This window comes from Camelus bactrianus, chromosome 26 (genome assembly GCF_048773025.1).
Source record: "Camelus bactrianus isolate YW-2024 breed Bactrian camel chromosome 26, ASM4877302v1, whole genome shotgun sequence".
Lineage (NCBI taxonomy): Eukaryota > Metazoa > Chordata > Mammalia > Artiodactyla > Camelidae > Camelus > Camelus bactrianus.
Genome location: NC_133564.1, coordinates 17,571,362 through 17,584,525, shown reverse-complemented (window position 1 = coordinate 17,584,525; position 13,164 = coordinate 17,571,362). Strand labels below are relative to the sequence as shown.

Sequence of the window (13,164 nt, the reverse complement as noted above, 5' to 3'; positions counted from 1 at the left end):
AAAATCACATTACTTTTTGTAATAGTTCTTCATTTTCGAGGGTAGATGATTCAAAGGTAATAAATCACAGCCAACTTATATTTTCCAGTGGTCCTTTTTAATACAGTTACAGAAGTTATTTCTGCCGATTCTTAATCATCTCTGCAGCAAAGGAGATATGGATGGGGTTGAAATCCTGGAGAATTTCCTCTCACTTTTTGAAAGTCTTTTCTGACAAAGTGTATGTTGAAACTACTAACATTTTTTTAACATGTAACTGATTCAAGTTTTTCCACTTTCTTAATACTTATGTATCTAACATGTTTAAGAATCATTAAGAGGGGAGGGTGTAGCTCAGTGGCAGAGTGCATGAGGTCCTGCATTCAATCTCCAGTGCTTCCATTAAAGTAAATAAATAAATAAACCTAATTACCTCCTCCACAAAAAAAAAGAATCATTAAAATGAGAAGGTGTAACATGTTGTTTGTAAATAAAATAATCAATTGTACCTAGATAATCATTTTTCCCCCTTGAGAATAAATTAGACATTTGCTCAGACTTCTACACTCAGTGTGTGGTTTCATTTACAATATTTCGTAATTGATTTTATTTTGTGAGGATTCATGAACTGTTACTGTTTTATAGGTCTCATCACAACTACATCGAGGAGACTAGACCGAGAGCAGCAAGATGAACACATATTAGAAGTAAGCATTTCTCTATTTTCAGTTATTTTAAAAAATATCATTATGGGAAAGAGCAGTCTTCTTCACGTTAACTAGTATTTATAACTGCTACTATTCTGTTATATTAGCTTCTGGTCACTAATAAACAGGAAACTAAAGAAAACATTGTGAAAATCATTCCACTCTCCTTTACACCCCTTTATCCCCAGAAAAGTGAACAGATACCAAAAGATTCAGAGCAGCAGGTTACAAACAGTGGCATCCTGCCTGGTCCCCTCACCCTGGTGAGAGCACACTGCACACCTGTTAACTGTGTGTCTCGCTCCAGAGCCTTTTCTCAGTGAATGTCAAAGGCTGGATGGGAGTCAGATACAAGATGCTTAGGACTTTCAAGATGCTGTTGTTAAGAGGTTGACAGAAATGGTTGTGTCATAGCGATGTGTGAACTACAGAGACTTCTACAAAGCTGATTATCATTAGGAAGACATTTGCTTTTTAGATTGTATATTTTTAAAACATTTCTTTGGTGGGGCAGGGGGTTAATTAGGGTTTTTTTAATTTATTTATTTTTAACGGAGGTGCTGGGGATTGAACCCAGGACCTTGTGCATGCTAGGCATGCACTCTACCACTGAGCTATCCCCTTCCCGCTAAAACGTATCTTGATGTTACCTTTAAAAAAAAAATGACAGGTTACTGTGACAGACAATGGCAGTCCCCCCAAGTCAACCGTCGCGAGGGTGATTGTGAAGATCCTTGACGAAAACGACAACAAGCCTCAGTTCCTGCAGAAGTTCTACAAAATCCGGCTCCCGGAGCGCAGCAAACCAGAACAAGAAAGAAGCGCCAAGCGGGAGCCTTTGTATCGTGTTATAGCTACAGACAAAGACGACGGTCCCAACGCAGAGATCTCCTATAGCATTGAAGACGGAAACGAACACGGCAAATTTTTTATCGAGCCCAAAACGGGAGTGGTTTTGTCCAGGAAGTTTTCTGGAGCTGGAGAATATGATATTCTTTCAGTGAGTGGAGATCTCGTCTTTGAATGTTACATACTTCGCCTGTTAACCTAGTCTTGGGTCTCTCTGTTCACTACGCCACCTGCGTTGTGATCTAACAGTGGGAAGCGTGGGTCCGTTTTCTCTGTCATTCCAGTCCCTCCTGCAGAGTGTGGTGGGCTTTTTATCAGGCACTAAACACGTGGAATGCATAGCACAGGCACTAAATGTTTGAAATTGGTTCAGGTTAAGACCGAAGTGCTTCGGTGACGGGATGCAACTTTTAATTCACTGTCTTTATCCCCTCTGCTCCTGTGTTATAGATCAAGGCCGTTGATAATGGTCGCCCCCAAAAGTCGTCAACCACTCGACTCCATATTGAATGGATCTCCAAACCCAAACCATCCCCAGAGCCAATTTCATTTGAAGAATCATTTTTCAGCTTTACAGTGATGGAAAGCGATCCAGTTGCTCACATGATTGGAGTGATATCTGTTGAGCCCCCAGGCATACCTCTTTGGTTTGACATCATCGGTAAGTATTCGTGATCATTTTCATCGTCCTTGTGTAGGTTACACCAAGAACCCGTCTGTGATTTTTCTGATTTTTTTGTGCACATCTCAGAATTTAAAATTGGGAGTAAGACCTATACGTGAAGAATTTGTTTTAAATTGCAGTAAAATTCTTCACAATGTCCAACATTTATTATTAAGCTTGTTTAAGATAGATGATCGGTATGTACCTTATTACTATAAAAATAAGGTTTTTTAAACGTGCATCACAGAATTACAGAGAAATCTAAACGTTTTGCTCCAAGAGCACAGCTTCTTAATTTTTCCCTCTTCATATACAGCATATGGCACATAACTATTTTTGTGAATATGATTGGAATGTTTAAAAATAACTGTGCCTGTGTGATTGTCATCTATCAGTATTTTATAAGGCATAAGCTTACACATTTTAATTTGTGAGTTGTAAATGATAGCGTCAAGTAAGGTTTTTTAACTTCGAAGCAGGGTTCACTAGACTAAATCACCCTGTGATAAAAATTACATGCCTAAGCCAATTGTTTTTTTTTTTTTCTTTGTCATTTAATTTGGCTTGGACACAGAATGGAACACAACATACGTAAAACAATTTCTCATTAGAGTTTGACATCTTAGTTTCTTAATTCTTGGAGTCTTCACAGTGTTTTCATTACAAGCACGTTTAAAATCAGAAGAGTGTGTTGGCATCGTCTCTGGTTGGAACCTCACGTCCTTTTTCCCTGTCCCCCCACACCCCACCCCACCCCACTCCGAGCCCTCCTGCCCCTGTTGCCGTCTCAGCAGGTTGAAGCTGCGGGGACCACGGACGCAGGTGGTGCAAGCGTCACCTCTTGAACTTTCACTGTAGACAGCTGGGCTGTTTTTCCAACTTTGGTCGTTGTATGAAATTGTTGATGTTATCACAACCTTTGAAACCATTACAGTTTTAGTTTTAAAGGAAAAAACAAGATTCTTTTCATAGTTAACTGCAGCCAGGATAGTTTGCTTTCTGTTAACTCTGATCACGTCTCTAGTTGAGCAGGCTGCCGCCGCGCGGCATCTGCCTCACGTGTAGGCTGACCGCCTTGGGAACCGCCGTGACTGATGGCCCTCCTTGTTCTGTGCTTGCCTTCCATGCTTGCTTCTTTGGGGCTGTGCCAGGAGACTCACTTGCTAGAGAAGTGTTTTACATCTTTCAGATGACTTGTGACCTGAACTGTACAGCAGAAGGTATCTGCTGAGATCACATAATTTGCCTGAGATTATGAGATCTAAAAGAAAACCATCCGTGGTTCACACTTTTTTCTTTCCAGTGACCATCTTTCATTGCTTTTTTTTTTTTCCATAGCGGGCTCGTGGTCACCCATTCCAATTGCAAACATTCTGACTTTTCATACATCTCTAGATCCTTATTTTTAGATTTTAATTGAAGACTTTGTTTTGCTTGTGTGTGTGTGTGTGTGCGCGCGTGTGCTGTTTTGCTTTTTGGTGGGATTTAGTGCTAGAACTTCATCATGATGTTTAGACTTCATTTTCATTCCATTGCGTCTCATTGATAGAAGTATCTCAAGTTCAGTGGGTTTGAAAAGAGAGTTTTATCTGGAATATAATGGGGGGAATGCATTTGGATAATGTCAGTAACACAGAAAGCTTTGCAGCATTAAGCTTTGTGTTTGACAGCAATGGGGAAAAACTTCAACTACAGTCTAGGAAGAATCAGGACTAACTGATGTTAACTACCACTTTTTTTTTCAGAGTTAATATTTGTTTTTAATAGTTATTTTACCTAGAGCAATATGCTCAAATTGTCAGAATTTTTTTTTTTTTAGTAAATTTTTAAATGGCCACGTCTGGTCAGTAAATGGTGTGCTAATGTAACTACTGAAATGTAAATTAAAGAAGTTTTCAGAACCCATGAAAAGCAAACTGAAAGTAACTCACTGGCAATGTTAGCCGTGCTTTTCTGTTCCCAGAGTTGCTTTCTGGCCTCCTCTCATTTGGTAGCTTCCTTGACGATTACAGCTCAGCTTTGCCTTAATAAGCAAGCATCCTTCTTATTTTCTGGTCTTTCCAAAGGAAAGCTCCTTGGAATCACTTTGATCAGTATTATCAGAAGTTTTTCTTTTCTTTTTTTTTTTTTAAAACTACCATTAAGAATGAGAGAGCCACAAAATAAATGACAAATTTTCATCCTGTTGATCTGTTTTTACTTTTCTGTTTGTCCTGACTTTAAACTAGGTGGCAACTATGACAGTCACTTTGATGTGGACAAGGGCACTGGAACCATCATTATTGCCAAACCTCTTGATGCAGAACGGAAATCAAACTATAACCTCACAGTCGAGGCCACAGATGGAACCGCCACTATACTTACCCAGGTAGGCGAATTACTGACGATGATGTGTTTGTCCGAGGAGGATGGATGCAGCGTTCTGAGGTCAGGTTCCCAGCCAGTATGAACAGTTGATTCTGCCTTCAGAGGTTCTCAGGTCAGAAGTTACTGTGTTGATGGAGTTTATGCACGTGTACACACCAAGGACTTTTGTTTAGGGAATGAAAGTTCACTGCAAATCCTGATTTAGATTTTTTCAGGTAATTAACCAGTTTTGAAAACTTTGAAGGGAGACTTTAAAAAAAGTTATGATGCCATTAAAATCTTTTAATTTTATACTCTTTGAATCGTGTTAGTACAAAGTGTATCACTGTTGAGGATGAATTTTCCAAGTCATTTGCAGTAAAGCTAGTTAAGGTGATTTAATTATCTTTTTAAACACTTTTTTGGATTTTTTTTTTTTTCCTATTTGATGATTAAGACAAGGCCAGGTTACTGGGATTTCAAATTTAAATGGTAAAACAATTACACTTAAATTCTCTTCTTTCTTATTAATTCTCTTTGATTCGCAGCGGGGGCTGTTTGAGGATTTGTTGAATACTTGCTAGATGCCAGATGTTGTTGTAGAAGCTGAATGTTAGGAAACAAAATCCTGCCCTCCTGGAGTTTACATTAGGATGCTAGAGGCTGAAGGCTGGTGTATAATCTACTGTATCTGAAAAGTGAAAGGAAGAAATTAAATTATCAGAGGATAAAATGCTTCTGAATTCCAGTTTTCTTTCTTTAGATGATACTGTTTTAAATCTTAAATGACAGATCATCTGCTAAATCATTTAGTTGCATTGAAGAATGGAAGTGGTGTAGTCTGTGATGTCTTTTCAATTAATACATGAATAGGTAATTTAAAGCCAGTTTTGAAAAGACCTTATTCCTTTCTCCAAATGCTTGTGATTTTTTATTATATTTAAAATTGATACATGTGTCATGCTTTGGGGGTCATTTTGAGATTGTCATGTAAAAGTTCCAGGGCAATTATTAACATTTCAATCTTGTCGGTAACTGTTCTCATTGTAGAAACTAGATTTCAGAGCATGAAAATGAGAATAAAAGCATCAAGAATTGTAATAAATGTAACAGGGTAATTCTGAAAGGTTCAAAGAATATAACTGTAGGTAGATCAGTTGAAATAATTGACTAACCAGAAATCTAGCAAAGGAAACTTAATAAGCAGTAGAAATGACTCTGTGCCAAGCGTTCTCATTGCTAAAGATAATGTATCTACCTAAGATTTTATCACTTGTGACACAGCTCCTAGTAATTGTAGTTTTAGTTAGCATAGTTGAAACCTTAGTATGAAATATGGTGAAGATTGACTAAAATTCCTGTAAAACCCAGTAAATATATTCTAGTCTTCTTTTCTCAGGGACACAGAAGATCTTCAGCTTCAGTGCCTTGCGTATACTTCCATAACTTCTTTTGAGTCATTTTCAGAGGGCCTTGATAATACCCTAATGACCTGCTGGGGAAGAGGCAGTAAGAATGTCAGAGCGGTTTACATTAGAGCCCAGGCTGACCTGTTCAGATGTGGGACAAAGGGAACAAGCAGTAATTAGGTGTTGATCCCAGTCTGGGGCTGAGAACAGGCAGATAGCCATCTGAGTGGGAGCAGAGCACCAGAGAGCAGCTGAAGAGGGACACGGAGATCAGAACCTGCTTGACATCAGAACCTGCTTGACACGGCCCTGATCACAGCCAGAGGGTTCCTGTTTGTCGGTGAAACTCAAGAACCAACAGAACAGGTTTTGCTGCATCAAGGTCAATGGCAGCAGTTGTCAGTTGGAGGTTTGGAGAGCGTTGTGGGCAGAGGAGGCAGTGGGAAGGTCAGAATGACTACCAGTGCTCTGTTCAGATGGCTTTCCCGTCCTGTGTTTTCCACTTAGGATGCTGACCAGTGTTAATTCACGTCATTTTGCTTTATCTGGTACCTCAAGGCAACTTTGCCAAATCCAGTTAACATTTGGTTCCTTCTTGAAACAGCTTTGCTCTCGTGTTTTCTTTCCGTTTCTCTGGAGCGTCAGCATTGCATACCTGGAGCAGGCCCCGTTTGAGTCGGGCTCTGCCTCCTACTCCTGTGTGTGGGCAGGTGGCTCTAACCCTCTGTGCTTCCATTTCCCCTGGAAAGTGGGCACAGTGACCTCATCCTCATGGGATGCTGATGGAGGCTAAGTGAGACAGGTGACACACCGGTGCTTGCCCTGCCAGCCCTCAGAGCCTGTCCCCAGGCAGCGCTCACCACATGTTCCCAGTCTCACATCAGCACTGATTTGGGCTCTCGTCCCCCTAGCTTGGCCCAGAGTCACCTTCCTGTCTGCACCCTCTGTCTGTGCGATTCACCCTGCATTGCCTGCTGCCGGAATGGTCCGCCCAACTGGGAGGAGCACTGAAGGTGAATTTGCTCTCATGGGGCGTCTCAGAGCACGCAGGACCTGTAGCTGTGAGCCCCTGCTCCGGACTCAGGGCTCTACTTGTGGACCCCACCTCCCCCCTGCTCCTTTGCTGTGTTCCCTGGTCCTTCTCTCAGAGACACGACATTCCATTCCACCTCTGGCCTTCATGTCTCTGGCCGAGCTTTTCCTCCTACCCCAGTGTACATTCATCTGCCAACCTGAAACCCCTGCGAGCAGAGCCCGCGTCCTGCTTCAAAGCTGCCTGAATGTCCAGACCACCTCTGGCATCCTGAAAACTCACTCGATAACATGGGAACCTTCACTGGGCTTTGCACATTCAAGACATTGCCCGGTGGGGTTGAAAGCTTTGCAAGGGCAGGACTCTCCACGTTTCTTTTTCACCTTCAGTAAATGTAGCAAGTGCTGATCATGTAAGTACCCAGGAGATATGTGTTGATGGAATTATTTGATCAAAAAAGATTGTTCTTACTTCAGCTGTTCCAGTGTAATTGAGATCAGTTGATCTTGGAGCAGCATTATACCTCTCCCCAACACTCACTATGTGAGAAAAATAAAATTTTAAATATACAGTGGAAGGGAATATATAATGATTTAATTTATAGAAGTTGCCTTTTTTACTTATTTATTTTAATGGAGGTACTGGGGATTGAACCCAGGACCTCATGCGTGCTAAGCTTGTGCTCTACCACTTAGCTATACCCTCCCCTCTAGAAATTACCTTTATAGCCATTGCTTCTGGATCATCATTGACCTTTCAAAGTGAGGCATCTTTGTTTTAAATGTTTACATAACCTTCACCTAAAACCTTTCTGTGGTTTGGTGGATGCATTTAGTATTGATATAGTTTAACGTTACAGATCCATCCCTGAGGTTTTTGTGTTCTGGGAGAACGCTGGGAGAGTCTTCACGGAAAGGCCTCCAGTCCATATGCTGCCCCAGTCTAGTTAACACTGTCCCCGTGCAGTTCTGGGACTTAGCCTCCTGTGCCGTTCAGACTAGAGAAATCTGTCCCATGTGAGCCAGCGAAGCTTAGGTTTCTCATCATAACTGTAAACCATCTTTTATAATTGGTAGTGATTTCCACTGTGCCTTATCCACATGTGTCTTTTCAGTCTGAAAATTAATCTTCTTACTGTCAAAGTAATTTTTTTTTTAATTTAGCTTGGGACTGAGTTTTTTAACATCTGCTTTTTTTCCTGTAAGGTTTTAATTCTGTGCTGACATATTTAAGAGAGTTCGCTCTCTCTCTCCAGTGTATTTAAATTGCTTTTAAGAAATAAATGTATTTACTACTTATGTGTAGATTTTATGATCATAAAAATACAAAGCTCATTTCTAATTTTCATATTTATATGTATCTATCAGTAGGGATTTGGAGTCTCAAAGATTAGCACAAGAACTTCAGATACTGTGACCATTTAGTTCTAGAAATATCTGGTCTGTGGAGACCAAGAGAAACCAAGCCTGCATTTCAGTAAAGAGATGTGTGTTTCATTTGTGTGTGTGTGTGCGCACACACCCATGCATGCGATTACATTTTCCCTCCAGAATTAGTCTCAAGAATTTAGGAAGGCCTTTATTATCTTACTCATAGTTATAGAGATACTATTTCAATGAAAAATTTAAAAGATAGTTTTGATTCCAGATTTGGTTGCTTTTCTTTCTCATGCTTTTCTTTTTCATTTTGCTCAAAAATTAGTTTTTTTCCAGTGTGCATCTGATTTTCCCTCCCCAATTCTCTACCTGTTCAAACATCATACTTAGGAATATTGTGACGTGAGTCATTTTGTCATTACAGGTATTCATCAAAGTAATAGACACAAATGACCATCGTCCTCAATTTTCCACATCAAAATATGAAGTTGTTATTCCTGAAGACACAGTGCCAGAAACAGAAATTTTGCAAATCAGTGCTGTGGATAAGGATGAGAAAAACAAACTCATCTACACGCTGCAGAGCAGTATAGATCCACTGAGCCTCAAGAAATTTCGTCTTGACCCTGCAACCGGCTCTCTCTACACGTTGGAAATGCTTGACCACGAGGCAGCGCACCAGCATGTTCTCACGGTCATGGTACGGTGCTCTGATTATTCTGCCCATTCTGCCGTTTGGCTCCTGGAGGGTGCCCTGTGTCTGAGAGTGACCTTTAATCAGTTCAAAGGAAAACCTTAACAGGACTGATAACGCGTTGTTTCTTTTAGGTACGAGATCAAGATGTCCCCGTAAAGCGCAACTTTGCAAGGATCGTTGTTAATGTTAGCGACACCAATGACCACGCCCCCTGGTTCACGAGCTCGTCCTACGAAGGGCGGGTTTACGAGTCCGCCGCTGTGGGCTCCGTCGTGTTGCAGGTTACAGCTCTGGACAAGGACAAAGGGAAAAATGCCGAAGTGCTGTATTCCATCGAATCAGGTATTTTGGGAGCACTCCACAGGTTTATAACTCTGCATGTGTTAGAAAGTGTATTTCTTCTTTTCTAAAATGAGTTCTAGATGCTAAAACATTTCTGTGTATCACTGTAAAAATTGCTTAAATTTTACCATTGGGGTAACATTTTACATGTTAGAAAGAGGAAAAAAAATTTTTTTTTAACTTTTAACTCATTAGTTCTAGCAAAGATAGAGAGTCTTAAGTTTGGGTAATGTTCTTGGAGATTCGTAATATTAACATAATTCAAGGCTCTGAGAAGTCCTGCAGTAAAGAAGATTTCATTTGACCAATTCAGTATTTTCAAAACGGTTTTAGCCACACACTCCTTTTCCTCCATAAGCTATGAAGCACTCTGGCCTAGTACTTTAACATTTTTCTTTAAGTCAGAGAGTGTTTTCTCTTGGGCAGAGCAGGAAATTCCATGACAGAGAGCCGGCTCATCCAGTTCTGATTGGGTCACGTCTCATGAAGGGTGTCACGCCTCTCCTGCCCCTTCTAGGTTTCCCTTTTCTGCCGCTTTCACCCCCCTGCATGTCACGGTTGCACTGCATGAATGGAACTGGGTTGTTGCAGTAGGTCCCAGGGTTGGACGTAGAGCTTGGAGAAATGTTGAAAGTCTAAGGGGCCTGTGGAGTCAGGCAGGAGACAGCAGGGGCAGGAAGGCCAGCTGGAGCTGTGGACCTGGACAGTTCCAGGGGCAATAGGACGAGAGGTCCAGAGTCTCGCGGGTGATTCCAGGAAGCGGGGTCACCAGGAAGCAAAGTGAAATGTTCATGTTTTGTTTTATGTTGCTCTTCACTCATTCGTTTCTGTATCCCATGGACTCTCATCTTCTGTGCCAGGTACCATGCCAGGAGCACTCGGACTTGTGCTTGATGGGTAGGGCTCACCATTGGTCCACAAATGTATGTTCTTGCAAAAGCATTCTGCCCCTGATTGAAACAGGGATCTGCTTGAGAGCAGGTGATGTATACAGTCAGAAATCACCTTGCTCTGGGACTTCCCCTGCTAGTGCCAAATACTATGAGTAAGTGATTAAATACTGAGAAGGCAGCTCCCACTTTTCCATCTTTCTGTGTGTCATTGTTAGTTCAAAGAATACACACTCTTTCATTTTTCTGTCTTTATAATAATTTTAGAATATTGAGATCATCCACTCAACTTGCCTTTTTTTTGATAAGTCTATACCTCTGCATATTTAGAAATGTGTGTACCTTTTCTAGGCATTAGAATTAATAGAGGTATAATTAACTGTAGCTCATATAATCCAAAGGTGAACAAGTGGAGAGTAATTAAAAAAAAAAAAAAACACTGCTTAATCAATGTGTCCTGTGTGGTTAAACTATTTTTATTTCTTAATACATTTGAAGTTTCATTTCCTTCTCTGCAAATGGCCAAATTTAGGCCATTACTCACAAATAAGACCTCATATACTGTTTGAGGTTGCAGTGTTAAAATGTACTGTAATGTAGTTAGTGCTTTGAATAAAGATGGCTTTTCCACTGGTTCAGAAATTTAACTGTAAAAAAAAAAACAAAAAAAGCAATGCGTTCCACTTGTGCATGCCTGAGCACTTCAATAAAATAATTTTCTCCTAGACAAACTAACTGGGTTTGTGTAGGAGAAAATGTTAAACTTTCCCTTAGCTTTCACATAATTTTCAACAACTGGGTGTTTAAAATATGATTGTTGGTGCCCGACTGAAGGCATGTGCATTCTTTAAATGCTTGTAATGACTGATGGGATTAGTAATTTGGTATTCCAAGAATGGAACTGTATCTCCACTCAAAGAATAGATAATACCAAGGGCCTATTCTGATAGAAAATTTGGACTTTTATAGATTCGGTAACATAAAAATCGTGCTACACAGTAGGAGATGATTACCACTGAAACGCAGTAGGCTCACGTGTGTGTAAATCTTTTGGAATAGTAAGAACTATAAAATGGCCCCATTGCCTTTCATTCAACAATACGTTCATAATCACCTGCTTCTGATTTGTGTCAGATGACATTTAATGGAGTTCAAAAGAGTAGTTATAAATTCAGGCCATCACACTGTATGTTTAATTGGCAGCAATTTATTGAGCAAAAGGTTTGGCCTGGTTAGGAGTCTTGAGGGAATGAATGCACGCGTGGAGAAGCGATGTGACTAGCTGGGGGAAGACTGGTCCAGGAGGGGACCCACCAAATACCCAGGTCCTGGGGTGAGAATGTGCTCACCCGATTGAGGAGCCTGCTTCAGTGCAGATAGAATCTTTTCATTCCTCCATGTGGGGCTGGTGTATCTGAAGCTTTAAGATTTCACTGTACAAAATAAAAGAGACATGCATATAGATGAATGAATATAAAATAGAGTAGGTCGGCTGCTTTATTAGTACAGACATGGGAGAGTCCAGAGGGTGGGGATGCACAGTTGTCCAGAGGTTTTCAGTCCAGGATCAGTCCAGGCGACCAACCAGTCACGGTTTGGAAGTGGGGGCACGAGGGATGCACAGGTGGGTAAGAAAGGACCTTAGAATTCTGCTGACCGACTGAAACACAGTGAGAGGGCACCCAGGGTCGGTGACTCTCCTAAATACAGACAGGCCCGAAAGTAGTGTCTGCGAGACCCGGCAGAGGCAGCGTCACCCCGTTCACGGGCCAGGGTCCGGCTCAGAGCTTCGTGGCCCAGAGACAGCCCGCGTCTCTGTCCTGCTGCAGATCGAGGTGCAGCCTTGGGGCCTGGACGCAGAGCCAGGCCGACTTAATGAAAACAAAACTTGGGTCTGGCCTCAGAGAAAGCTATCATGGAGTTCTGGAAAATGTATTCAAGAAAGGAATTGAAAGCTGTAGAGGAAGTGTTTCCTAGTGATGATGTGGAGGAAGGAGTGCTTGGTTAATCCCCTGGTTTGCAAATCACACCGAGTTCATCCTGGTCTGTGAAGTGCCACATTGATTGCAAACCTAAGGGAAAACAGAATTTGAGAAAGTGGTTAAGTGGCAAGTCAGTTTTGTTTGGAGTAGTTCATTTGAGGAAATAAATTCGGTTCTAGGACTAGAATGAATGATTCTGGGCTCTTGTTTATAAAACAGAAAAGGGATGAAGGGTTCATGGAGAAATCAAAAGCTAGTAAACTGTTGACCCAGATTTCTTCAGAAAGATTTCAATCAATGGTACAAAACTGTGGAATACTGTGGAGTTGCATTTCCAGCTAAATACATGTAGATAACATAGCAGGGAAAGGTCCAAAGGAAAGCAAGTAAAACTATCTTAGAGGTTTTTCAGCCTCAGCACTATTGATATTTTGGACCAAAACATTCTTTGGTGTGGGGGCTCTCCTGTGTATTGTTAGACGTTTAGCCACGCCCGTGGTCTCTAGCACACAGAGAGTGGTGACTGAGAATGTGTCCAGACATTGTTGAATGTCCCCTTCTGGGTGAAGTCACCTGCAGTTCAGAACCACTCACCTAGAGAATAAATTAACCTAAAAAAAATATTTAGAAGGGAATATTATCGGAATCTTCAAAACCTATGAAGTGGAGCAGATGAACACAAGCTTAGTCATCAATTCCCTGAATGTTGAAAATAAGGGACAACTCTCTTGAAGCTTGCTGAATTTAATTGAAGTCTTCCCTCTCATAGTGAATAAGAATCTTGAGAATTTGCAAGTGATAAATGAATATATCCCAAAGGGTTTTTGAGGGACTCTTGGAAATTATTAACTTAACTGCTTTATGGAAGGATAACCAGATCCTTTCATGAC

The 13,164-nt window shown here is 41.0% G+C and overlaps 1 protein-coding gene across 4 annotated transcripts in view; it reads left to right on the top strand.

The window, feature by feature from the left end:
• Positions 1-13,164, top strand: part of FAT1 (FAT atypical cadherin 1) — a 109,181-nt gene that overhangs the window by 65,834 nt on the left and 30,183 nt on the right. For all 4 annotated transcript variants that reach the window (XR_835175.3, XM_010953273.3, XM_074353568.1 and 1 more), the window contains exons 4-9: positions 625-686; positions 1,357-1,686; positions 1,986-2,196; positions 4,428-4,567; positions 8,788-9,063; positions 9,192-9,402. Coding sequence is in view for 3 of the 4 variants with exons in the window: in XM_010953273.3 (XP_010951575.2) it covers positions 625-686; positions 1,357-1,686; positions 1,986-2,196; positions 4,428-4,567; positions 8,788-9,063; positions 9,192-9,402 (1,230 nt within the window). In the remaining variant the exon portion in view is untranslated. The remainder of the gene's footprint in view (positions 1-624; positions 687-1,356; positions 1,687-1,985; positions 2,197-4,427; positions 4,568-8,787; positions 9,064-9,191; positions 9,403-13,164) is intronic.